At 53.3% G+C, this 26,954-nt stretch overlaps 1 protein-coding gene across 7 annotated transcripts in view; it reads left to right on the plus strand.

Annotated features, from left to right (window-relative positions):
* The window catches only part of MICAL2 (microtubule associated monooxygenase, calponin and LIM domain containing 2), a 182,265-nt gene that overhangs the window by 71,953 nt on the left and 83,358 nt on the right, over window positions 1-26,954 (plus strand). For 4 of the 7 annotated variants that reach the window (XR_001363607.1, XM_014545887.1, XM_014545892.1 and 1 more), the window contains exons 8-19: window positions 4,323-4,580; window positions 5,767-5,882; window positions 6,667-6,793; window positions 7,403-7,493; window positions 8,531-8,678; window positions 9,809-10,008; window positions 10,399-10,505; window positions 18,413-18,484; window positions 22,122-22,271; window positions 24,023-24,145; window positions 25,252-25,458; window positions 25,684-25,785. Coding sequence is in view for 6 of the 7 variants with exons in the window: in XM_014545887.1 (XP_014401373.1) it covers window positions 4,323-4,580; window positions 5,767-5,882; window positions 6,667-6,793; window positions 7,403-7,493; window positions 8,531-8,678; window positions 9,809-10,008; window positions 10,399-10,505; window positions 18,413-18,484; window positions 22,122-22,271; window positions 24,023-24,145; window positions 25,252-25,458; window positions 25,684-25,785 (1,701 nt within the window). In the remaining variant the exon portion in view is untranslated. The remainder of the gene's footprint in view (window positions 1-4,322; window positions 4,581-5,766; window positions 5,883-6,666; window positions 6,794-7,402; window positions 7,494-8,530; window positions 8,679-9,808; window positions 10,009-10,398; window positions 10,506-18,412; window positions 18,485-22,121; window positions 22,272-24,022; window positions 24,146-25,251; window positions 25,459-25,683; window positions 25,786-26,954) is intronic. The other 3 variants (XM_014545889.1, XM_014545890.1, XM_005873982.2) reach the window with 1 other exon arrangement.

The following is a 26,954-nucleotide window of genomic DNA, read 5'->3' on the forward strand; positions in this document are numbered from 1 at the left end:
AACACATTGCGGACTAGTTGTTTTATTGCTAGCTTTACCCAGTGGCCAGATAAGTTTCTATTGAATGAGTACAAACAACATTTTACATAAATGTTAAAGGCATGCTTTAAAATTAAATACCCATTGCATTTTGAAGTTATTTATTACATGTTCTTACAAGCTAATATCTTTTTAAAGCATGATACTTTGTAAAACACTGTGTAATATGAAGCGAGAATTCTCGTGATCCATCCACAATGTGTTAAGTGGTTAGAGTGTCGGCCTGCATACTGGAGGGTCACCAGTTCAATTCCCGGTCAAGGGCACATACCTGACTGCAGGTCTGATCCCCGCCCTCATGCAGGAGGCAACCAGTCAATGTGTCTCTCTCAAATTGATGTTTCTCTCTCTCCCTCCTCCCTTCCACTCTCTCTAAAATCAATGGGAAAAATATCCTCACTCTGCAGGTGAGGATTAAAACATTGAGTTGAGTCTTGGCTCTGCCACCTGTTAACTCAGGGCGGCGACTGGGCTGCCTAATCTTTCCGAACCTCAGTCTTCTCGTTTGCAGAGGAGGAGTAATAGTTTCTGTCTGAAAGGGTGGTTTGGGAGAGCACCTTTAAAGATGTATGCAGAGCACCTGGCACCGTGCATAGCACACAGCGGATTGCAGGTTCCCTCCACACCTTCTCCGCCTGCTTTGGCACCTGGTTTTTGTCCTGCTGGCTTCCTGGCGTCTGCTTCCTGCCCCCATGTTTTCCTGCCTAAACAGAGGGCAGGGCTGGGAGGAAGGAGCATAGAGTGGTGGGCCCTGGGCTGGACGCGGCTTTGGTCAGGTGTTCAATCTCTCCTGAGCCCCTGATCCTGCCGCTCCTACCACAGCCTCGAGATCAGTATCAGTCCAGGGTCAGCCTGCTCTCCGTGCAGGCCTGCAGCCGAGCAGCATGGTGACCATTCACTGCCGCTTGTCAGAGAAGAATGTCCCTATCTTCTCGCCAGCCTGAGCTGGCAGCGGCCAGATGGCACTCATAACCCAGCCCTCCCCTGGGGCCAATGCCCCAAGCAGGAGGGTGGGGACCTGGCAAAGGGACGGACCCCCAGGAGGCACTGGGATGACAGTCCACCTGGCCCAGCTGCTGGGAGGAGCCAGGGAGCCTTGCAGGGCAGGAGGTCACATTGCTTAGGGTTGGATGAGAATGAAGTTGCTGAAAGGGAGGTGTGAATGAGGGCGGGGGTTGATTGAAGTCAGCTGAGCACCACCAGCAGCGGTGGGAGCAATGCTTAACATGGGGTGCCCCCTGCTGCCCTTGGGGGGAGGCAAGGCAGTCTCCCCTTCTTTCCTCTGCTCCCAAAGTTGCCACCTCTGTCAGAATGCCTGTGTCAGATAGTGAAGGACTATTTGGGCCAGGGGTGCAGGTGCAATGGGTACCTTTGCAGCAGGGGTGGGGGGAGGGGTGCCTGTGTCAGCCCATCCCTGGGGCATTAGGCAAAGTGTGACTTGCATTTCCTGGGTCCCTGGCTGAGCACTCCAGCCTCTGGATGCCGAGCTTCCCTCAGGTCACCCAGGGCACTGTTCCAGGCCACAGCATGTTGTTCACGGCGACTCGATTCATCTGAGCCCTTCCACCTCCCATCTCAGGCTCTCCATCGTGGCTCACTCTGGTCCCACATATCGTAACTATGGAGAGGCTGGGAGCAGACCCAAGCCCGTGCTTGTGCTCACCCAGGCCTTTCCTCCCCCCCAGAGACTCTGGGAGCATCTTCTGAGCTGTGCTGAGGGGCCTATAGGTATAAGACACGGACTCTTACCTAGAAATTGGCTGGACATGGGAGAACTGGGCACCCATTTGGTTCAGGAGCGCTGGCCCGAGTCTCTAGGATCCAGCTAAGCTCTAGAGTATTTGCATAAGCTGGGAGCCAAACCTTGTGTCCTGAGCCACTTGAATTAACATAAATCTCTTGCTCCTGAAGGAATGGCAAGTCCTCCCTGCGTCCCTCTCCCCATGTGGGTCAGCGTCCTCCCACAGGCACACAGGAGGTGCCGAGAACAGGCTCACTGAATGACTGATTGACCTGCTTCCCCCTCTCTTCCTGCTCATCTCTGGGCTGCTTTCTACAGCTACTGAAGGGAGAGGAACATTTCTCCTTGAGAAACCATGCCTATGGGCTCCCATCTGTGCCCACCTGGCTCTCCCCCACAGGGAGGGGCCCACCCCCTGGACCCTGCCTCTGCTGGCCCTCCCACACGCAGGCGAGGATTCCGGGATGCAGCGGGCTTGGTCTCACCATGACGGGAGCATGGTGGCCAGGTGTGCGAGGTGGATGCCCATCACAGCTGGTCTCCCGAGCCTGAGTCCACCCCCATTTGAAGCACTGGACAGGCCTTGCCCGGCCTTCGCTTCTGGCCTCCAGCCTCTTTCTAGCTCACCATTTGGGGTGACCATTCTTCCGTTTGTATTACCCACCTTTGCTCGTTTTTGCTGCTTCCCTCTGCTGCCCCACCTGTCTGTCTAGCACTCAGCCTCGCTTCGGTTCCCTAGGCCTGTGGAAAATGGGGCCCAATTTCATCCCCCTGCTTTTATCGGAATTTAGAACTACTTCCCCGTGCCTGCCCACTTTACCCAGAGCCTCAGTCCCACTTTTTTCTTTCTTGTCCTTGTTTCTACCCCCTCCCTAAAGTTCTCCTTCTGCCATCCACTCACTCACCTGCGGCCTCCTGCCCTGCAAGGCCCCTGGCTCCTCCCAGCAGCCCCGGGCCAGGGGGGCTGTCATCCCAGTGCCTCCTGGGGGTCCGTCCTTTGCCAGGTCCTGCCCTCCTGCTTGAGGCATTGGCCCAGACATTGCACGTTGTCACACCCACCCATCACCTGGTCCACCTCCAGGTGCTTGCAGCATGCCTTGAAGAGGGAGCTTTCTGAGACCTGTCTGTTGATGTTTCCCTGTCTCCTCTCCACACCTGCAAGGGGAGGAAGTGACCATGTAAGTGTAGGAACAGGTCTGAGAAGGGAAATCAAATAGCTGGCGCTCCAGCCTGAACACCGTGACCTAACAAAGCGCTCTTGGGCCAAGGCCAACTGGGGGGACGTGGTGTGAGTGTGGAAATAATAGAATTCCTGGGACAAGGCATTTGAAGGCGTGGCTTTGGGGAGAATGGGCCCGGTAGGTCACTCTGTTTGTAGATGAGACTGTGCCTTCTTTGTAAAAGCTCTTGCTGGTGCCTTGGGTGGGTCCAGGCTGCACTCCCCACAGGCTGCATTCTGTGTCATGGCTACTGAGGAAAGGAATTCCCACTCATTGAGCCCTTCCCACATGCCCGAGTCAGGCTGGGGGTTCCACACGGTCTCATTCAGTCCTCACACGGCTCTGTGAACTGAGTTTGTTATCCCCATTTTACAAGTAAGAAAATGGAAAGTCAGAAGAGTTTACTAACTTACCCACATTTACTCCGTCGGTACACAGCAGAGGTGGGACTTAACCTGTTGCTTTCAATAACCCAAGGCCTGTGTCGGTCTTATACACCCTAGTCCCTGCCCCGCCTCCCCCAGGGATGTGCACCTTCTGTGTCACCTTTTGGGAAAGATGGTCTTTTAGTTTCTTTAGCCACAGGATGAGCAGATTAGACTTGGGAGACAGCTGTCCTGCAGGTCCCTCCAGAATGGGTATCCTGGTCCTCTAGGCTCAGATTCTCCACCCGCTGGCAGGAAGTATAGCAGTTAATACTGTGAGAGCAGGGCCCTGAGCAGCCTTCAGCCTGTCGAGAAAAGGGGAAATGAATTTTGGAGAGCAACTCTGAGCGATGGCAAACACCCATTTCTTTTCTGGTCTCGTTTGACCACTAAACACATCTGGACCACATCAGCTTAGCTTAGTTCATTGTACACTCACTCTTTCTCACTCTTCTCTCTTTTAATTTCACTGAAGTTATCAGGAGAACCAGCCGTATGAAAGATGCTGCTGTGTTTGCTGCAAGACCATTAGTATGTACAGTGTCCATTACAACACCATGTTCTCTGTTGGAACCCCTACGTGAGACTGTTCTTTTGGAACTTAGTGCCAGGAAAAAATTACCTCCCCGAGGAATTCCAATGCTGTTTTCTTTCTGATAAGGGGAGAACTGTGATATATCTCATTTCCCTTTTGCCTTGGATGCTTAATCACAACTCTGTTAACCCTCACAGCTGGCCGATTTGGTTCCTCTTTCTTCCCTTGGCCCTGATTTTCTTTGTCTGCTTGGACTAGTCTCCCTGTACAGACCCCTTCCAAGTCCTTCTGCGAGGGAGGGGGTGCCAGGCCTGGCCCTAGGAGGAGCAGGCGGCCGCACTGTGCTCCCGTTCTCCCCGCAGGACTACATCGACACGGAGATGCTGCTGTGCGCAGAGAACGTGAACCAGGACCACCTGCTGTCCTACGCCCGCGAGGCTGCGGACTTCGCCACCAACTACCAGCTGCCGTCCTTAGACTTCGCCATGAACCACTATGAGCAGCCCGACGTGGCGATGTTCGACTTCACCTGCATGTACGCCTCGGAGAACGCGGCCCTGGTGCGCGAGCGGCAGAACCACCAGCTGCTCGTGGCCCTGGTGGGCGACAGCTTGCTTGAGGTACTGCAGGCATGGGGGGCCCCCTCACTCCTGCCTGAAGAGAGACCCCCCGTTTATGTTTGCCCGGCAGCCTCTGCTGTCACACAGCCGGGGAGGGCAGGCCCTCGGCCAGTCGGGACTCCACCAAGCCCAGCGTGGCCTCAGAGCCAGCCCTTCCACTAAATCCAGGGGAGCCCATGTGTCTGTATTGGCCAGAGAGCTTTCTCCTCCTCCTGGGGTGCTTCTGGGCTGACCTCTTTGCGGAAGTACAAACTCAGGGGGCCTGGTCTGGACTTCAGGGCGTCCTTCTCAGAGCACGTGGACCCTCAGCTGGGCCAAGATCCCTTCCTCATGTGGGTGGGTCTTTGTGGCCTTGCAACATTGAGGTCACGTAGGATGCAAGAGAGGCATGTGGGCCCAAAGCCCCGGTTCTGTCCATGACCTCCCTGCTCAAAAGGCTTCCCAGAAAATCCGCAAACGCTAGGATCCTCAGGTTACATAAATGCTTTCAGAAGGGCTCTGTTTTCATCTGCAAGGGAACCACTAACCAAAATGTGTTTATGTATTTAACCCAAGGTGAGCATCAAATTCCCAACTGTGCTGTGGGTGTGCACGGGACAGTCTAGTTAGAAGGGAGTTTGATGACTCACCCCTTGCTCACCATGGTGTGTGGACTACAACCTAAGCTCCTTGGTTAAGCACTCAGCACCTCACCCCACACCCACTTCTCAGTTTCTCCTTAGTGATTACTCTGTTCCATAATCACCGCTGAACCCACACCACACGGACCCTTCACCCATCAGGCTCTGCCATTTCCAGCCACCGAGACTTTGCCCGCTATCTCCCCACATCCCCGCTGCTCCTGAATGGATTAAATCTGAATCCTATGCATCCTTTCAGTCAGCATAAATACATCTTTTATGAAACATTCCCCATTTCCCTCCCCCAGCGTGGGAGTTTGCCTCTGCCTTTTTTGAGCCTCAGCGTGGTTTTGCTGTTCCTGTGTCCTAGGCCCCTTTACCTAGGGCTTGGGTTTTGGATATTTGTATTTGTGGTGAATCTTAGCGGCTGTCCAGTCACCCCCCTCCCCCTGCACCCGGCACCCCCAGAGCCTTGCCTGGGCCTGGCAATGGGAGAGTGCTGGATGGAACTGGATAGCAGGCTTGGAGTTGTTAGAATCACCCTAAATTTCCATTTTTCTTTGCAGCCCTTTTGGCCCATGGGCACAGGCTGTGCCCGCGGCTTCCTGGCAGCCTTTGACACGGCCTGGATGGTGAAGAGCTGGGACCAGGGCGCTCCTCCGCTGGAGCTGCTGGCCGAGAGGTGAGTGTGTGGGCCGGGCTCCCGGCTGGGGCAGGAAGGGAGCACAGCTGGCTGCTAGGTGGCACCCGGATGAAGCCTCGGTCCCCTCCCATCTGCCTTCCCACACGTAGCTTGATCATCGGGGTCCCCAAGGAAATGTTCTCCATCACAATCTACCTCCTTCAGTGACTTTCTCTGGGGGCCAGGACCATAGGTCCTCAATGCCAAAGAGAAATTTTCATCCGGGGTAGCCCTGAAGTTGGGGTTCCAGCACTGCTCAGTTGCCCGGGACCCAGAAGAGGTTTGGGGAAGTTGCCATGGGAGCGCTGAGTGCCCCACCCTATTGGGGGCTGGTTCTCTGATCCCCCAAGAGAGCCTGGGCTTCCTCCCAGACCCCTGCTGTTTGCCACGTGGCTGTGACAGCTGGTGGCCTGGGAGCAGTAAGGACTGGTGGGTGGGGACCGGCCTTGGCTGGTCTTGGGTGTGGCGGCCTGTGGTCATGGGGGATAGGCCCCAGAGGCCGTGTGGCTGAGTGGCGGTTATAACAAAACCACAGGTCCCTATGCTGCCAGCTCTGCCTGGGGGAGGTGCCAGCTTTCCCACCTCCCGGGCTCCTTCCTGCCTCCTCTGCACCCCTTGAACCTCCCCCACTTTGCAGGTCTCAAGAACCACGAGGGTCAGGCTTTGCAGGGAAGGGTTATACAAACACATCTAAGAAGCCCTTGAGAGCCGGAGAGGGTGGGGTTGGCGACCAAGGCCTCAGGCTTCAAGAGCAATCCTGACCCCATGCCCTGCCTCCCTCCAGAGAAAGTCTTTACCGGCTGTTACCTCAAACGACCCCAGAGAACATCAACAAGAACTTCGAGCAGTACACGCTGGACCCGGGCACGCGGTACCCAAACCTCAACTCCCACTGTGTGCGGCCCCATCAGGTGAGTCCTTCCCTGGGATCTCGTCGGGGCCCCTGCAATGAGCGGTGGGAAGGAGGGGTCACCTGAAATCTCGGCACATCCCCGGGACCAAGGCCACCAAGGCCTCTGGGCCCTACGGTGGCTCTCGGGGAGTCACAAGAGTAACGTGGAGTCAGCACCTCTGTGGCCCACAGGAGAGAAGTAGAACACATGTAAGTGGACGTCCACATTTGTACATATATTTACACACGTTTGTCACCATGCACACCATGTTGCTAAGCATACCTCCCTCAGTCTACTTGGTGAATTTGAGTCCTTTTCCGCATCATCCTAGAGTCCTCTTATTCTCTCCCATTGACTCAGAGCCTCTCAGTCAATAGCTCCAACAGTGGCGTGCATTTTAAGTTAGCCCGTGACCTATATTTACACTTGAGTGCTTCCACATCTGGGTGGATAATTGCGGCCCGTCGCTCTGTATCTCAGGTGGCCTGCGTCCCCTCGCTGAGGGACCAGCGGGAGAGGAAAGGAGTGGCCGATAGATACTAAGTTGAGAAGGTCAGGTGCCGAGGCCCTGAGCCTGGAATGTGGGGGAAGACTGGTGGGCAGCTGCGTGTTCTCTCTTGCTTGTAGGTGAAGCATTTGTACATCACTAAGGAGCTGCACCACTCCCCCCTCAAGAGGCTGGGCTCCATGAGGAGATCTGTGGGCCTCTCCAGGCGGGGTAAGCCGCCCTCCCGGGTCCCCTGGGAGGGGCTTTGAGGGGAGGAGGCTGCCCGGGGGCACAGAGGACCTGGGTGACCTTGGCCAGGCTCCTCTCCTCTGCTCTTCAGTTTCCCCTTCTGTGACACCGGGACAGTGACGCCCTACGTTATAACCACCATCAAGGCGTTCGTACGTGCTGCACGCTTGGCACATTACAGTGAACTGCGGAATTACTTCCCTGGGACCTGCTCTTCTTCTCCCTTCATTTCCAGTCTGGGGTCTGCCTCCCCAGCTGGACAACAGGGTCCATGTGCTCCACTCTTTTCCTGGTCGTCCAGGGCCTGGCACAGTGCTGGGGGGAAGGGATGATACAGGAATAACTCCCAGCACCCATCAGGCTTTGATCAGGTCACCGTCCTGCTTAAAGGCCCCTCTGGCCTCCGGTCACCCGCCCAGACCTTGTGTCCTCCCTGCTTTTGGGCTAACTCAGCCTTACCAGCCACCTCCCTTCCCTCCAGCACCACGTGCCCCCCTGCTGCCGCCCGTCATCAGCCATGCTACACATGGGGGCGGGTTTTCCTGGTCTTTCCACGGCGCAGTCCTTTCTGTCTTCCTGCAGTGCCTTCTTCTGTCTGATGAATTGCTAGACACTTTTTAAGAAGCAGCTCATGTGTACCCTCTTTGTGCCTCTCTATGGCGAGTCCCGGCCCTGGCAGACGCTGGGCAACCCCACTCACATGCTCCCCGGCACCCTGCTTCTCCATCATTACAGCACCACGTCATTGTCACCCGCATCCATGTCTGTCTTCCCCACTGGCCGAGATGCTGGCCGAGTCCGCATTGTCCCGCCTCTGTGTTCCAGAGGGTCTTGGGGACCTGCTGTAGGAGAGCATGCTTCCTGCCCCAGCAGCCTGCCCTCCCGCCATGCTCTCCACAGGGCCCCTTGCCTTGGTGCTATTCCCCATGTTCCCAGACATGGTGGCAGTCAGAGAGCGGTCCCCAGGGGTCCCTGAGATTTCCCCAGAGCACCTCACTGTCTGTCTCCCGTTACTGCAGAGTCAGACATCCGGCCCAGCAAGCTCTTAACCTGGTGCCAGCAGCAGACCGAGGGCTACCAGCACGTCAACGTCACCGACCTGACCACGTCCTGGCGGAGTGGCCTGGCCCTGTGTGCCATCATCCACCGCTTCCGGCCTGAGCTGATGTGAGTCTGGGGCCCGGCTGGGCCTGCCAAGCCCCTCACTGCCCACGGGGACCCTGGAGACGAGGAGAACCAGGACTGTTCTGCTAGAGGCAGAATCTTCAGAACTTGGTTCACAATTTCTCTTTGCATATTTTTGATTTGAGTTTTTCCTTAAGCTTGTTTTGTTTCCCCTTTGCACTGATGAATCTGCCCACAACTCCTTTGATCTGTGTTCCTAATATGTGACTCAGGCTCAGTGGTTACCCGTCTCCCGCCCCTCCATTTCCACACGTGGGAAAGTTGAGCATTCCCACCATGGAGCTCTACCCTTAGGCAGGAATGATGGGTAAGACCTAATTCTGGGGGGAAATGTGACGGTTTACAGCCCAAATAATTAGAGCTGAGACCTGAATTGACTAACTACCATTGGGCAAGGCGCGTGCCTTCTCTGAGTTTGTTTCTTCATTTATAAATGATGGGTAAGACCTAATTCTGGGGGGAAATGTGATGGTTTACAGCCCAAATAATTAGAGCTGAGACCCGAATTGACTAACTGTGTACCATTGGGTAAGGCGCGTGCCTTCTCTGAGTTTGTTTCTTCATTTATAGGTTGGGAAATATGTCAGGTTCATTAGGGAGATTGAATTATGTGAGTACCTCGTGATGTTGAAAGCACAATGCATCGATTGAGGTTGTGTTTAAATCACTGTGTGCGGTGTAACCTCACGCCCACGAGCAAAGGCATCCAAAGGGCCGAAAGGAAACCTGCCAACGCGTTATCAATTGGTACCTTTAGGACGTGAGGTTGCCTTGAGAAGGGGGTGACTCTCACTTATCACTTCACAGGTTATAAATCACTTGATTCTTTTTTGACAAGAAGCCCATGTTAGTTTTGTAGCGAAAAGAAAACAAACATAAGGGAACTATCTAAAGGCAAAGTAGCTCATGCATTTCCCAAAGTGGTGTACACCATCTTGGGACAGCCGTGACGTTCTCGTGGCCCAAATCTGGACAGTGTTAGCTTCTTGTGACTGAGGCTCCTGGGGAGCGGGGTTGGGGTGTGATTCGGGACCGAGGATGGGGTCACTGCTCCTTCACTCCCCCCACCTCTGCCTCCTCTCCCTGAGTTTCACCTCGTTTTGATTCTCCAGCAACTTTGACTCTCTGAACGAAGATGACGCTGTGGAGAACAACCAGCTGGCGTTTGACGTGGCCGAGCGAGAGTTTGGCATCCCCCCAGTGACCACGGGCAAAGAGATGGCGTCAGCGCAGGAGCCCGACAAGCTCAGCATGGTCATGTACCTGTCCAAGTTCTATGAGCTCTTCCGGGGCACCCCGCTGAGGCCTGTGGGTAAGCACCTGCTTCGGACCACGCTTCGCTCTGCCCTGGAGCCAGCTCTGCCCTGGGCCGTCTCCGGCTGCCCTTCACCCTGGTGTCTTCTGTTCTGGGCTGACCCATGCCTTCCCTTTGGCTTTGAGGCCAAACAGGGGTGGGTCCCACATACCCAGACCCGTGTGTGTAAGTGGGTCTGTGTGTAGGTGATGCATGATGCCAGGGTTCTGGTCTGCCCCCAGTGTTGGCAGTCTCTGGTGGGGCTGCACAGCTCCCTGCCCAGGCCATTCACATCTTTAGTTGTGGGGAGAAAATTATTTTGGAGGGACCTTATAGCAGTGACACCCTTAAACCCTTGGGTAGCTGTGGCAGGACCCAAATCTCAGCCATACTTTTACTTCCTAACAGACTCTTGGGGCAAAAACTATGGAGAAAATGATGACTTGGGCGTGGCCAAATCATCCCTTCCTCACAACTATCTCAACCTCACGTTTCCCAGGAAGAGGACTCCACGAGTAAGTCGAGGCTTGGCTCTCCTTTAACTGCTTTTTGCACATGGATGGGGCTGGGGGGTTGGAGAATGTCCTGCTCTGGGTCTGTGTCTGCTGATAAATCACACAGGAGACGTGAGCAAAACTCAGGTTAGTAACTGAGTGTTTTGGAAGATCCCCCGGCACTTCGCTGACTTAGAAGCGGTTACAGTAGTGGTTCTCAACCTGTGGGTCGCGACCCCTTTGGCGGTCGAACGACCCTTTCACAGGGGTCGCCTAAGACCATCCTGCATATCAGATATTTACATTATGATTCATAACAGTAGCAACATTACAGTTATGAAGTAGCAACGAAAATAATTTTATGGTTGGGTCACAACATGAGGAACTGTATTTAAAGGGCCAGAAGGTTGAGAATTACTGGGTTACAGGAAGTTCCGGGTGGATCAGCATGGCCTCCTCGGTGGGGAGGAGAGGCAGCTTCTCACTCTGTTGAGCAGTTTATTTCGATCAGGAACCATTGAGTGGCAGGGCGGTGATGCTACAGTTACACATCCTGTTCTATTCATTTTTTTTTATTCATTCAACAAATATCCGTTGGGCCCTACAGTATGCCAACATTAGGGCTGAACTTTTGGTTAGTTTTTGACGAGGGGAGGACATGGACAAAAATGACTACGATAGGCTCCTTGCCTTTGAAGAGCTCAGCGCCCAATAAAGAGGTTCCCGAGCTTCCCTGACCTACGGCACCCTGCCTGTCTCAGTACTTTTTTCACGGTGCCCCTCGATCTAAATAAGTTCCATTTATTCAGTAGTTAAGTTCAAATATCTTATAAGGGCGTTTTGCAAGGTCTAAGGCAGACTTCACCATGCTTCCCTAGAAAATCTAAATACCCTGCGGCTCCTCTACGAGTTGACTGTCGTGCCACAGGGTGCCTTGGTACCCGGTTTGGGAATGATGGGCCTAATGAGAAATAATTGTATCTGAGTGATGGCATCTCTGGGAAAGGGATAATACAAGTCGTCTTGCTTATTGTGCTCATTGTACAGATTTTTAAAAGGGGGCCCAGAGGTGTTAGGTGGCAAGTCCTGGTCCAGGGCTCGCCCTGGCTCTCAGCGCACGGGGAGCCTCCCTCGCTTGGCAGAGGGTGCAGGCCTCTGCCTGTCTCAGCCTCTCGCAGTTGCTGACAGTCATGCCATGTCCTGCCTCCCCTCCACCCAGGGTGTGGCCTCCCTCCTTTCTCTCAGCTGCTGGAACAGTGGTCACTTTTTCCACTGAGACCTGCTCTCCCTGGAATGTCGCAAGCAGTTGTTGGGCTAGCTGCATAGGATACTCAGCGCTCCCCCACGCCCTGTCTACTGGGAGGGGTGGGTGAGCCAAGTGAGGGCTGGGGAGGAAGGTGCGCAGGTCTGCCAGGGTTTTCAGCAGAGCTCTGTCTGCTCTGCACCCCAGGGCGCCCCATTCAGAAGCTCAGTGTGAGGGCTGCATCGCCACCACATGTCCCGTGAGTGAAAGCTGTCCTCTGGAGACCAGCCATAGGCGTGCTCCCGCCAGGCCAGTCATGTTTCCTCTGAAGCCCAAGGACCCCACTCTGGGCTGCCCCATCCAGACAGCCAACGCAGCCTTTCCACAAGCCCTCTGGGCCAAGCGTTCACCACTTTTCTCCATTCACCGGTTTCTCTCACCACATAGCCCACAACTGAAACAGCAGAAGGGGCTGGATTGGAGTTTAAACCTTCACTCACCACACCTCTGTTTATTGAGTGACTGAATGGAAAGGGCCTGGCCAGGAGGTGGGAATGGTCAAAAGTCAGCAGTCAGCTAGGCCAGCCAGGCCCCTGACGGCTGCTGGGCCCTCGCTCCATGTTCTGCTGGCTCTGCTAGGAAATGCAGGGGAGCAGGTGTGAACCATGGCTGGGCTCCTCCAGCATGTGTCGTGGGCTGCCCATGGGAGGGCAAGTTAGTAAGGCCAGTGGGTCCCATGCTCCCCTGGTCGTCACTGAAATACCCCAGCATATTGTCCACTACTCGATGCCTGGGCAGTGATCGGGCCCCACGGAAAGGACCTTCTCCCCATTCGACCACATGTCTTCTTGTTGTATCTGGACACTTTCTTGGTTTGGGGAACCGATTTGCAATGACTGCTCTTTGGGCTTCACATCTCTCACAAGCAGAGTGCTGAGTCCACTCCCATTTCCCCTGGGATGGACACAGAGGATGTCTGCCCGAGACTCAGAAAACTGCACTCACATAGAGGCTCCACACAGTCAATCAGAAGATATGGCCACAATTAGAGACACAGCCCTCGCCGCCCCAGTTCACGAGCCCCTATGGCTGAGAGAGGCAGGCCAGGCCTTGCCTGCTTGATTCTACTCCACAAGCACATGCAGTATCTGTACACAGATGTGCATCTGCACTCACCCTCGCCCCCTTCTCCCATCCCTCCCTGTCCCTCCCCAACCCTCACCAGCTGCCAGAAGAGCACTGAGATACGGGAACGCAACAGCTCACGTGCGTTCACAACGTGGCATCTTAATTTGAAGAGAGTTCATTGTGTCTCCGCTGAGCCAGTCTTAAAAGCCTCTCTCCCTCCAGTTTTCACTGTTGGTGTTACATTTTTCTCTCATCCCTAAGTCTGCTGATATCAAAATCCCAGCAAGACGGACCAACATTAGGCAAAATAAGACTTTTCCTCCCCGAGGACCTTGTAACTTTCCATCCACCCGCCATGAGGTGGTCCCTCGGTGAGTGGGAGCTATGGGGCTGCTCGATGAGCTCTGAGGACCGGCGGGGCCAGGCCTGTGGGAAGAAGAGCCTGAGATTCTCTTTTCCTTTTACTACCCCCAGGGTCTGCTTCTGCAGGTCTGCCTCTCATCCCGTAAGCATAGAAAGCCTCAGGGCAAGCGACAGTTCCGGGGGACTCCAGGGCTCTTGTCACCACGCACCACAGGTGACACCTGAACATATGTGGTCTCTGTCCTCCCTCTCCTAGGCCTGCCACATGTGGGTAATGCCTGTATTGACGGCCACTTCAGCCATTACATGCGTCACATGTGACATATGCACGCAGGGGGCCTGATCTTTTCCCCATTCTGAGCCCACTCCTTGGAGGACAGCACAGCACAGAGGTTGTCACTTGTCCATGAAAAGCCCATCCCAGAAGCCGGGTTAGTGGCCCCAGGATGCAGATCCTGCTCAGCTGGCTGATTCTGACCCAGGTCCTCCTCCAGCACTGGTCCCCAGTAGCGTGGCGTGCACATGACCTGTGGGGGGCCTGAGTCAGCCTCCCAGCGCTCCTCTCCATGAGTCTTCTGCACAAACACTCTGCAAAGAGCCAGGGGTTGCTAGGGAAGAAAGTGCTTCCTGCCCTGGCCGGTTTTACTCAGTGGTTAGAGCGTTGGCCCAAAGACTGAAGAGCAGCAGGTTCGATTCCAGTCAAGGGCACGTACCTCGGTTGCAGGCTCAATCCCCGGCCCTGGTTGGGGTAAATGTGGGAAGCAACCAATTGATGTGTCTATCTCACATCAACATTTCTCTCTGTCTCTCCCCCACCCCACCCCTTCCTTCCACTCTCTCTAAAGAATCAATGGAAAAAATATCCTCTGGAGAGGATTAACAACAAAAATTTTTTTTAAATGTGCTTCCTCCTTCCGTCTATTCAACACGCATTTACTGATGCCTAGTTTATGTTGAGGTCTCCCCTTGGAGCTGGGGTAGAGCAGTGAACAAGACAAGCAGGACCCTGACCAGGGGAGCTTGCCTTCTAGAGGGGCTTCTGCAGTTCCTCTCACTCCCCTTCCCCAACTCCTCTCCCAGAACCACCCACCCAGCAGCCAAAGCTCCCGGCGAGCTGCCTAGTACTTCTCAGTTGAGAGACTGAAGAAGGTTCGGGAGAGTCCAGGGGACCAGGTCCCGATGCTGCCCGACCCCGCCCCCCGCTCTCCCCCTCCAGCACCTGTGGTTTTCAGGCTGATCTCTCCTGCCCTCTGTGCACCCACAGCCAGAGGTTCTGAGCTGGTTTGCAGCATGGCAGTGCACGTTGAGGCCAGGCAGACACGGCTTTAGGTCTGCTGGGGATTTATGTGCTTAAACCTCTCAGGAATTTCCTGGGCTTGTCTGCAAGATGATCATAATAACGAGCATTGCATTGCTGTGAAGACACTGTCAACAAATGCATGCTGCAGGTCTGACACAGTCTTTGGCACGTGGAAGGGGCTCCGTAAGTGACAGGTCATGCCCTTTGCAAGTACTGATTAAGTAAAGATGCTCGTCTTCTGAACAGATGAGTGACACTAGTTGGATTGAACCGTGGGTTCGGTGCTGCAACCATGGGCGATGTAGCACTTAGAGCATCAGGAACAGTTTCCTGTGTATCGCATTCGCCCCTCGCGTCGCCTTCTAAGGGAGGCGGGGAATGTGTCTTCATCCCAGCGAGATGCGGAAACTTGGATGTAGGGAGGTCAAATTGCAATGCCATGTAGGTGGTGGATGTCAAAGTCAGAATTAGATTCTAATGTCTGGTAACTAGCATTAACCTCAGTGACAGCGTCTAACACACAGCACTTCATGTTATAAGAAATGTTTTACATAAATGACTTTATTGATCCTTACACCAGTTATGACAGTGTAATATCCTAAAGTGAGGAAACTGAAGTCAGAGAGGTTAGGTGATTCCTCTAAGGTCACACAGCCAGGAAGTAATTCATGTCAGAACTCGAACCCATGTTTCCTTTCTACGCTGCCATTGAAGAAGAACAGACTCTCTTGGCAGTGTCACTGGCCATCTTTCCAAATCTCATGGCAACCACCCTTCTCAACCAGGTCATTTGCCTGCAATGGCCAGTCTCTCTTCCTGTGGCCCAGATCTTAATTTCTCCACAATTAGGTTATACTAACTAAATACAAAGCTTGTTTACTTTGGGCTAAATTCACATTAAGTCAGGCAATATGGGAACATGGTGATTTTGTGCTGATCAAATAAAGGATCAGATTGGGAGATATATGCCTAATTTTTTTTTTTTTTAGTGGAGATACCAATTAGTTTTAATAAGTGATTTTTGGTGTGCAGAATCTTACAAGTCACTAGGACATCATGATTTTAAAAAAATGTTCAAGTGAAAGGGATGAAAAATATTAATAGGAAAAGAAAGTGAGTTACTGGTTTATTCTCGCGTTCTGTCTGACTGGCACAATAAGTATTTTCTTTCTCCTTGCAACCCAATTCTTTGTAGAATAAAATAGAGCCCAAGGAGATGGGGGTGCTGGGGCAACTTTAGTTCCCAAATAGAGATATACAAATAAGAAAAAAAATACATAAACGTCTAGGTTTGCGTTTTCTCCACCATTTAGTTTTAACCTAGCTCTTCATTGCTCACCTCTCCACACAGACCACGGTTTACTGTCCCGTGGCTCAGGCTGAAGCAGAGGAGCTGTGGCTGCTACTGCACACACTTCCCCTTAGAGGTGCTTTCTGTGGGCCTGCAGCAAACCCTGGCTTTGGACCTAGACAGGCTCTGGTTGTTGGAACAGTCACACCCACGGCTGTTGAATGCAAAAGAGAGAATAACATGTGTTGTTCTTTGAGGGAAAAGCCAAGTCTTCATTTAAGGTGGAAACAAACAAACAAACAAAAAACAATAGAAAACCCGAAGATGCTGCACCGCGTGTTCCTGCCGGGTGGGCAGGACATCTTGTGCTTCCACAGGCTGCAGTCCCAGGCCAGCGAGGCATTCACGGGCTGCAGAGCTCGGGCCAGACAGCCTGTGCCTCTAAGACCCAAAGCTGTTGCAAATAGGTCATCTGTTTCTCTTGGTGTTTGCCCAAGCGTTGGGCCTGAAATAATTTCCAGTCACAGAATAATGAGTTATTGGGAGCTGAGGAGAATGTGGGAGGGACGGCAGGGCCCTTTGATCTGTCGGGGTTTTTGTTTTTTGTTTTTTGTTTTTGTTTTTTTGATGCCTGGGTCAAATTTTTAAACAAATATTAATGACTAAGCTCTGGTTGATCTCGTCTTTGAAAATATTAAAGGTCCTGGTAAATACGGGGAGGGGTCAGGGGTCAGGGGGAGTGTAAGAACTCGGGAAGCAGGTGCTTTCTGTTGGAAGCCAGTGAGCACACAGCAGACCGTGCTAGAGACTTCAGCGGTAGTATTGTTGCCGTTGCTATTATGTGGTATATTAGCATCTATTGTAATAACAACCAAAAGTATTAGTGCTGTTCCAGAACAACTGGGAGGTAAAAGAATCCTCTTGTGATTGGGCAAGTTTAGGGTGTGTAGGGCTGATGGGGTGGTACCCCTGGGTTGGAGGGGAGAGAGTGGCCAGCCACCCTGGCTGCTGCATCCCAAGTGGAACCAAGGCCAGGATTTGATTTGGGCCTGCTGTGGAGGGCCCTCTGCGGGCGAGGAGGCTCCCCGTAGGAGAGAGACATAGTTGTGGGGTGATTCCATGGTCCTCAGGGGGCTGGCCATTTGGAGAAGATAGAGAGGTAGGTTTAACTTCATTATCAAGAATGGACTCATCCTGCAGTGTGCAGGGGAAGAACTAAGTCAGCCCTCACACCCAGCCCAGCCCAGCCCAGCCCATCGCAGCAGCACAACCTGTGCAGTTCCACTCATTCCTTTGAGGCTCAAGCCTGACAGCGGGTGCCCGTTGGTGGTCCTTGCGGAGGTGATGTGATGGGCTCGGGGTGTCTCTGGGTGTAAATGTCCAGATTCGGGCAGCAGAAATAGGCTGTAAAAGGCTATTGGTAGGGCAACCACGTAATTTATTGTCTAAACCAGGATGCTTTTGAGGGTGAAAGGAGGCACTATAACGATGCCGGGGACAAAAAGCGATGAATCACACAGTCCTGGGCACACTGGCTGGAGACATAGTTGTGGGGTGATTCCATGGTCCTCAGGGGGCTGGCCATTTGGAGAAGGTAGAGAGGTAGGTTTAACTTCATTGTCAAGAATGGACTCATCCTGCAGTGTGCAGGGGAAGAACTAAGTCAGCCCTCACACCCAGCCCAGCCCAGCCCAGCCCATCGCAGCAGCACAACCTGTGCAGTTCCACTCATTCCTTTGAGGCTCAAGCCTGACAGCGGGTGCCCGTTGGTGGTCCTTGCGGAGGTGATGTGATGGGCTCGGGGTGTCTCTGGGTGTAAATGTCCAGATTCGGGCCAGCCTGACAGCGGGTGCCCGTGGGTGGTCCTCGCGGAGGTGATGTGATGGGCTCGGGTAGTGCGCGTTTCTCGGGGTGTCTCTGGGTGTAAATGTCCAGATTCGGGCAGCAGATATAGGCTGTAAAAGGCTATTGGTAGGGCAACCACGTAATTTATTGTCTAAACCAGGATGCTTTTGAGTGTGAAAGGAGGCACTATAACGATGCCGGGGACAAAAAGCGATGAATCACACAGTCCTGGGCACACTGGCTGTACACTCACCGTAGGGTTCAGAGTCTGGTTCTCCTTTGAAGTTAAACGATCTCGCACTGGTAGCTGGGGTGGTGTCCGAGTGGCCGTCACCTCCCTGGGCAGCTGCTCTGAGCCCCAAGAATCCTGCCCTTGAGGTGAGCCAGCGTTAGCCCCTTGTCAGAGGTGGTCTCATAGGCAGCACCGGAGGGGCTTCAGCAGGCCTGGAGGCCACTGCCTGAGACCGAGGTCGCATTCACCGCGGGGACGATCCCTGCCCTGTCACAGGGAGTCTGTGCTTTGGGATGTTTCAGCTGGATTTGGGGATGTGATTCCCACCCCTTCTGACAGAAACTGGCTCCCCAGGTGGAGCAAGGCCCCAGCCCCTGCGCCCGAACAGAGCTCTGGGTGCAGGGTGGGGTATGTCCGTCTGTCTCCTGGGCAGGCAGGGCAGCAGGCCCAGTGCTGGTTCAGGGCTGTCAGTGGATCCGAGGTCCTTGATGGTCCTGAGCTCACGGTGCTCTCTTGGCCTTTGCAGGTGGACAACCAAACGGAGGAGAATAACGACATGAACAAACGGAGGCGGAGAGGCTTCAACAGCCTGCACGAGGTTCGTGTGCACAGCGTCGGTTTCAACAGAGGCCCGTGGCCTGACAGCCTATGGCCACAGGCCCAGCCGCCCTGGCCCTCCTTGCTCTCCTCTCTCTGGAGCTGCTCAGTCCCAGGCTTGACTTGGTGGAAAAACAGTCGGGTTCTGGTCCTCGCTCCACTAGTTACTAGCAATGTGACCTTAAGAAACAGAGCCAGCTGGGTGGGGCTCACGTCTGTAAAATACAAATGATACATTTGAAATGTATGAAACCTGGCAGGATTTTTAAAGATTATATAAGATGCTATGCAACATGCGGGGCCTGACCTATGGCACCTATGCTGATCAATATTTAATCACTATCAATAGTGAGCAGTGAAGAGGCATCTGCTGTCCGGCTTTTCTCCCAGTCATTGTTTCTACCTTTCGTGCTTTCTGCACTTGAGTCTTGAAGGCCAATGTCCCAGTGCCCGCAAGTGCCACCTTCTGGTGACAGGAGAACATTACAGGCTACTTTGTCAAAACCAGGCACCAGTCTCTCTCCTGCTACTGAAAAATTGATCAGCAGAAAAAGAGGGTATCAGTTCCGCTTCCCCAGGCAGCTCTTTAAAGAGACCTGAGATATGCCTTCACTTGAAAAGGTCGTTCCAGTCCCCGCAAAGCAAGCCCAGGTGTTGTCAGTGAACTGCAGGAGGCCAGCGCTAGCTAGCCTGACGGCTGATGCCACGATTATGACAGAGGCACGTGGAGGCGTTTGTATAACACATTATACCTGGGTTATAGGGCTTAGAAAAGACTTCCATCTGAAATGTGTATTTTTATGACATTGTGTTCATGTCTGTGACTTGCTTCATGGGGAAGCCTTGACCGGGATCAGCACCCTGGTCCTCACAGCTGAACTTTGTAACGAATAGAGCCACCAGGCCCGCCATGGGGAAGAGGGGCGCTGCCTATGGCTCAGCCCGTTTTCTGGGACGCTTGAAGGGAAGCGCTGATAAGGCCTGCAGTTCCATTCATGTCTTAAAATGTGCTCAAACTCGTATTATCCACTGAGTTCAAATCACCCTTGTCTGAACCCTTACTAGAATTTCTTTGGGGGAATCCCTTCAAGAACTGCTGCTTCCTCGTCTCTTGGCGCTGCTGTGAGCCAGAGCCTGCGAACTGGGAGATGATTGAGAGGAGGAAGCAGAGGCTGAGTGACAGGAGGAGAGATGTCCATTTCCCCCGTCACGGTGTTGGCTCTCGCCTGTGTGCCTGGGATTTGCTCTGGCCTCCACCTAAGGAGCGTCCCTTGCATGCACTTTGTCTTGGGTGGGAGTCTGCTCCTGCCTCTCACACAGGTCTTATTTGAGGGGCCATTTGTGTTCTTTCTGTCGATGGCAGCACATGAGTGGAGTGTGGAAAGAAATCGGTTGCACCTGTCCCTTCTGAGATGGCTCTGGGCCAGGGGTCCTCAAACTACGGCCCGTGGGCCACATGCAACTACAAATATTGTATTTGTTCCCGTTTTGTTTTTTTACTTCAAAATAAGATATGTGCAGTGTGCATAGGAATTTGTTCATAGTGTTTTTTTTTAAACTATAGTCCGGCCCTCCAACCGTCTGAGGGACAGTGAACTGGCCCCCTGTTTAAAAAGTTTGAGGACCCCTGCTCTGGGCTGTTTTCTGAGCCAACTTTTTTTGCTTCCAAGTCAAATTTACCCAAACCATAATTCTTTCTCAATTCTCACTAAGTGTGGGCCCAGAACCGACAGTGTCAGCATCACCTGGCAGCTGGTTACAAATGCAGAGTCTCTGGGCCCACCCCGGACCAACGGAGCCCAAACCTGCTTTTGAAGGAGCCCCTGGTGATTCACGTCTGGGGAGTGCTGTCTGCACGACCCACTGTCCCGGTGACGTTGGCCTTGTACAAACAGTGACCTCCCCAGTGAACTCGCCCGCTCTGCACTCCAGGCTGGGTGGCTGTGCAGCCACACTTCCCACTTTGAAGTGGGGAGTGACTCCGGTTGGTGTTTGTCCAGCACTTCAGGGTGGCTACACAGACAAGGTTTCCCACGGGGCTGCGGCTCTTAGGGGTCTGTTAGAAAAACAACGGACTGTGGCTTGCTGCTTCCCCGGAATCTCTTTATTGTCCTGAGAATGTCTGCCCCAGAGGTTTGTTGTCTCCTGGGAAAGCAGACTGCCCACTGGACATACCAGTGCCATTTTCACCCCGAGGCCTGTGGGGGCAGAGCCTATGGGAAGGGGAGACGGACATTCCGTGAAAACTGGTAATTTTCCAAGTTTCCTTTGTAGCAGATGAACTAAAGAAGCCTTACATGGAACTCCATTTTAAAAATATGTGTATTTTTATTGATTTCAGAGAGGAAGGGAGAGGGAGAGAAAGAGAAACATCAATGATGAGAGAGGATCACTGATCGGCTGCCTCCTGCAAGCCCCCCACTGGGGACCGAGCCTGAAACCCGGGCATGTGCCCTGACCGGGAATCGAACCATGACCTCCTGGTTCATAGGTTGATGCTCAACCACTGAGCCACGCCTGTTGGGCTGGGACTCCATTTTATAAAATAGCATAATCAAAAGGTCACAGCCAACGTCTCACCCGTCATTAGTCACGTTGGTATCATGTACCCTGGTATAAAGCACCGAGAGGAGCCCTTCACCTCCCTGGCATCCTTCTCCAAAATCCATAACCCGGCCTAACCACGAGGAAGATCAGAGCACCCGGATTAAGGGACTTGGTACACAAGAGCTGACCCGTCCCCTTTGAAACTGTCAAAGTCATAAAAGACAAAGACAGATGGACAAACTGTACAGAGAGGAGAGAACTAAGGAGAAATCATGACTTAATTCAATGTAGGATCCTGGATTGTATCCTGGAACCAAACAAGGAAGCATGTGGAAAAACTGGCGTGGTCCAAATCGAGTCTGTAGTTCGTGGCAGCATGCCGGGGTGGATTTCTTAGTTACGGTGACAGTATCGGGATTGCTCCCGATGTTACCATTACGAGCAGCTGGGTGAAGGCTATGCAAGAACCATCTGTGCTATCTTTGTCGTTTTTCCATAAATCCAAAATTATTTCACAATTAAACGTTGTTTTTAAATGGTAGCACCAAGAGAGCGGGGCAGGTTGGAGGTGGGAATGGGTGCTGAGGAGGAAGGAGGAAGATGCCCAAAGCCTGTGCCTGACGGACACCCTTCTTGCTCCCTTCACACACATACACACACACACACACACACACACACACACACACACACACACACACATGCTGTTCACCTCTTGGGAGCCACAGGATGTATTTTGAAAATGATTTTGCTCACTGCTTCATTATTATATTTGATTTTGTGTGTGTGTGTGTGTGACAACCATGTGAAATGGGTTATGCTCCCATTTTACAGATGCAGAAACTTTAGGGAAGTTCATTGCCAAGGTCACTGGGCTGGAAGTGAAAGAGTCAGGATGCAAACCCTAACTCTCGGGCTGCCAAGCCTGGCTGTGCCCGTCCTTGGGCATTGCCTGCTGCTTGTGCCTCACTTCCTGAGCCCATGGAGGGTCTCCTTCTTCAGGAAATTAGTCCCCTGTCCTCAGCCCCCAGGCCCCCTCCCTAATATCTGGGTTCTGGGACCCAACCACCAATGCACTGATTTGGACTTTGCAGCGGCCAGCCTTTTCCAGCCGGAGTTTGGGCTCCAGTCAAGAGGGCAGCATCAGTAAAGAAGGTGGAAATCAGAACAAAGTCAAGTCCATGGCAAGTCAGCTGCTGGCCAAGTTCGAGGAGAGCTCTCGGAACCCTTCGCTTCTGAAGCAGGTGAGTCCCATCACTTGCTTACTGGACCAGCCTTCTCGGTGACCAGAACTGAGAAGCTGGCAGAAATGTTCCGGCTAGGGATGGATTTCAGGTATGCCAGCCACGCCTGGCTCAAGGAAGCCTTCTTCTAGACCAGGAGTCAACAGGATTTTCTAAAAGGGGCCAGGGAGCCAATACTTTAGGCTTCAGGGGCCACCTGATCTCTCTTGCAGCTACTCAGCTCTGCCATTGTCGCATGGAAGCAGCCGTAGACAATACCTCAACAAATGTGCATGCATGTGTTCCAATAAAACTTTATTTACAGAACAGGCTGCAGGCCCGATTTGGCCAGAGGCCCGCAGTTTGCCACGCCTGCTGTGCATGAGAGAAGAATCCTTTCCCTAGTTTGGCTTTACTTTGCAACCATGACTTGGTTTGCAGCCATTGATGAGATGTGCAGTGGGAGGAAGCTTTAGAGCAGCGGTTCTCAACCTGTGGGTCTCGACCCCTTTGGGGGTCGAACGACCCTTTCACAGGGGTTGCCTAAGACCATCAGAAAACACATATATAATTACATATTGTTTTTGTGATTAATCACTATGCTTTAATTATGTTCAATTTGTAACAATGAAAATACATCCTGCATATCAGATATTTACATTACGATTCATAACAGTAGCAAAATTACAGTTATGAAGTAGCAACGAAAATAATTTTATGGTTGGGGGTCACCACAACATGAGGAACTGTATTAAAGGGTCGCGGCATTAGGAAGGTTGAGAACCACTGCTTTAGAGTGTTGGCTGCCTGGGAGAGCACCAAGTCCTTGGTGAGAAGACCCACCCAAGCAAGGGGAAACTGAGTCACGGGTCTTAGCTCCCTGTGGGCCTGCAGCAATGGGGACCGACTCCCAAGTGTTGTGGTGCCTCTCCCTACTCCCTCGGGTCAGGTTGGCAAGGCTGAGTGTCTGACCAGGGTCAGGGTGAGGCTGACGGCAGGCAAAGCTGAGGTCGGGGAGCAGGCCGAGCTGACCTCTCCTGGACTCTGGCTTGGGGTCTGCGCTGCATAGCTCAGTTGGCTCCCCCGAAGGCCTCTGGGAGGCCACTGCCACATCACCAAAGCTTGAGGCATGGGGGCTGGTCTTTCTTTGGAGAACGCCTGTCCCACGACAGATGAGGCTCCTCTCAGGAGGAGGGCAGCCTCTAGGTTAATTCAGCTTTTAGGTGATCATAGAGGTCCCCCTGGCCTTGAGGTGGACCATGCTCCTCCAGACAAACGGACCTTCCCAGGAAGCCACGCTTTCATAGAAGGGGGTCATGTCCTGAGACTTCCTACTCTAACGTTTTGTCTCAGTTGCCCCTCTGCAGGCTGGGTCCCTTGCAGCCCTGAGTGTTGCTGGAGCTTCTCCCATCAGCTCCCATCCCCTGGTAGGCGGGAAGCTCTTCCATTTCCAGGAGGCTCTGGGGCCGGCCACCCCGGCCGGGCATGGGCTCTGGCAGGGCCTGTCCAGTGTCCGGGTCTGAGCCAACAGCAAGGCCTCCCTGAATTCACACCTTGTCCCTGAGGAGGGGACTCCGGGACTTGCTGTCCGCCTGCGCAGAGCCAAGGTTCCGGTTTCCTGGCCTTGCCGGACCTCAGCCCAGGGCACGCTCCCTCTCTCTGTACCTGAAAACTCTCGCCCCCTGCCTCCCTTCCTGTCCTCTCGGTCTGACTCAGCCTTTTCCTTCGTGTTTCCTGCGGCTGCTATCTTGGACTCCCCGTCCTCCTCCCAGGAATGCCATGTCTCGGGGATAGGTAAGCCTGTCCTTCGCTCGTCCTCTGACCCTCCTGCTCACTCTCGCTGTCTCCAGCCGGAAGAGCCCACGGCCAGCCCACCGCCTCCTCTGAAAAGGCAGGTAGGGCTCCTTCCAGTGGATGGGGTCTTGGTGAAGCCAGAGGGGCCCCTGATGCAGAGGGGAGGGCTCAGTCGGCCTCTGCACACCCAAGTAGGGCTGATTATAGGTTTCTCTGGGAAGGCAGGCACAACATGCGGTCCTTCAGCCAGTCGGGGGTATCGGCTGACCAACCACGGTGCTTCTGGTGCGCTGTTTGCTTGGGGACACAGACCGCACCACCTGGTCTGCTGTCTGTTTTGTCGGATGCCCCGGAACACAGCGTTAGCTGCAGACCACGTACATAGGCTGACGTGTAAAGGGATGAGAAAGAAGCAGTGATGGTGGAATGGGTGTAGGTGGCCGCTCGGCTGCACGCCTTGAAGGGGGAAGGCTGGGGTGTGGCGCCCGAGTAGACAAGGCCCCGCGTGGTGCGCAGGCGCAGCGGCAGCTGGCACTGTGGCTTTCCCCGGCCAGCATCTCTGGGTTTGGAATTTGCACAGACTCACTGTTTTGACCACAGCATTCAGAGATGGCTGGTCAGCATGAGACATGTGTGTTGCTTCTGGGCAGTGGAGGCTGAATGAGGTCAGTGTGGGTATGAAGCAGAGATGTCGTCTTAGTGTATAAGAATTACCTAAAGAACAATTTTTTCAATTAAAAAAATGGGTATTTAAAAAAATACCAATATCTGGTGCCCATCCCAAGACCAATTAAATTAGAACCTCCGGAAGTTGGGCCCAGTCTTGGGTAGTTTGTTAAAGGGCCCCGGTGGCTGCAGTGTGAGTCTGGGATTGAGAACATGGGTTGTACAGGTTTTGATTCAGTGGGTCTGGAAGGAGGCCCAATAGTCATGTTAAGGAGGATGTCAGATTTATATAATGTTATTAACCAATGTTACCTCAATAAATTAAGTTAAAAAGGAAATTAAAAAAATAACAATAAAGAAAGCAAAGGAGAGATCAGGTGATTCTGATGCAGATGGTAGACCATCAGCACCTGAGGTTAGTATGGAATCTTAAGGTGACACCTGGTGCGCCCTGGGCCCCTGGTCCTCCTGGGGGTCCTCATGTTGGGGGGCGATGCAAGGGCCCTAGTAGGGAAGGAAGCTTGATTTGTCTTCTCTCCAGCTCCCCTCCGTGGTTGTGACGGGGCATGTGCTCCGAGAGATAAATCAAGTGTCCGCCGGTGGCGAGTGCCCGAGCCGGCCCCGCAGAGCCCGAGCCCAGTCTGACCTGCAGCTGGGGGGGCGCGAAGAAAACCCTGCCTGCCAGGGGGCGCTGGCCCTGTCGGGGGTGCTGCGGCGGCTGCAGCTAGTGGAGGAGAAGATTCTCCAGGTGAAAGCCTCGCCCTGGGCCCTGCCTCTGCCTGGGTCCGGGGTGCCTTCCGTTCCCCTTCTTCCTCCGCCTGCCCAGGGTGGGTTCCTTCTCTGCCTGTTCGTGCCCTGTCCCCCGTCCTGTGTGTGGGGAGTGAGACAAGCCTGCCTGACTGCCCCCTGTCCCCCTCCATTCCAGGCTCTGTCACTCTCTCTTTTTCTTTCTCCTTTCTCGCCTTGGCTGCAGAAGAGGGCTCAGAACTTGGCCAACAGGGAATTTCACCAAAAGAACATTAAGGAGAAGGCGGCTCACCTGGCCTCCATGTTTGGACATGGGGATTTCCCACAGGTAAACGGGGGTTCAGAGCCCCAGGAGCCCGTGAGGCGGCCGCGACTCAGTCTCTGGAGCACCGTGTCCTCCTTCCCACTGCTTTTATAGCAGGAGGCACGATTCACTTGTCAAGCCGCTAAAGAGTTCAAGGTGCCGTCTTAAAAAGATGCAAATAAGAACACTCAAAATAGGTAGATAAGTCAGAACAAAGGGAAAACCAAGAGAGAAAAGTGAGCTCAGATCAAAGGCAAACATTACTGAACAGAAACACGGGCTGTTAGACACAAAGAGGAAAAGCTGGTCAGTTGCAAGAATCACATGACAGCGCCTTTAAGGTGAAAGCAGCCCAGTTGCTCATGATGTTTGAGGGCCGGATGGAGAATCTCCCCGTGGCCTTGATCAGGGAAACACTGAGGAAGAGGTCAGCCCCACGCCGTAACCTGAACTCTGCTCCCCCAAAAGGCAGCGCGGAGCCAAGGAGAATGGCTTTGCCTTAGAATACAAAGCACAGCCCCCCGCGAGCCAGGAGCTTATTTAGAAACTTGCAGAAAAGGAGAGTGTGTGCAGGCAAGGAGATGAAAGAATTGATATGAGGTCCCACAGCGCCTGTATGTGTGAGGCGCTCTCTTGCAGCAAACCTGGTCTCTAGAACATTCCTGTCTGCTGCTCTTACTCAGTCTCCTCCAGACCTGAGTCCTCTGCTACTCGGCAGAGTCACTGGCCTGGGAAGGAGGCTTTGCATTTATTTAGCTCAGTGGTTCTCAACCTTCTGGCCCTTTAAATACAGTTCCTCATGTTGTGACCCAACCATAAAATTATTTCGTTGCTACTTCATAACTGTAATGTTGCTACTGTTATGAATCATAATGTAAATATCTGATATGCAGGATGGTCTTAGGCGACCCCTGTGAAAGGATCGTTCGACCGCCAAAGGGGTCACGACCCACAGGTTGAGAACCGCTGATTTAGCTCATGTTTAGGTGGCACAGGTGTCTGCAGATGCTGAGGCCATCTGCCCCGAAGTAGCCCAGGATTCTCCTTTCCTAAGCTTGCACCTGCCACTTTATACCAAGCTCCGGAGTGAGGGCCTGGGGACTTCGCTGGTGTCTGTGGCAGACACGGGCAGGAGCAGGATGGACCTGCTCCAGCTGTTACAGTGTGACAAGGGAGTTGGAGCAGAAAATGTA

This window comes from Myotis brandtii, unplaced genomic scaffold (genome assembly GCF_000412655.1).
Source record: "Myotis brandtii unplaced genomic scaffold, ASM41265v1 scaffold422, whole genome shotgun sequence".
Lineage (NCBI taxonomy): Eukaryota > Metazoa > Chordata > Mammalia > Chiroptera > Vespertilionidae > Myotis > Myotis brandtii.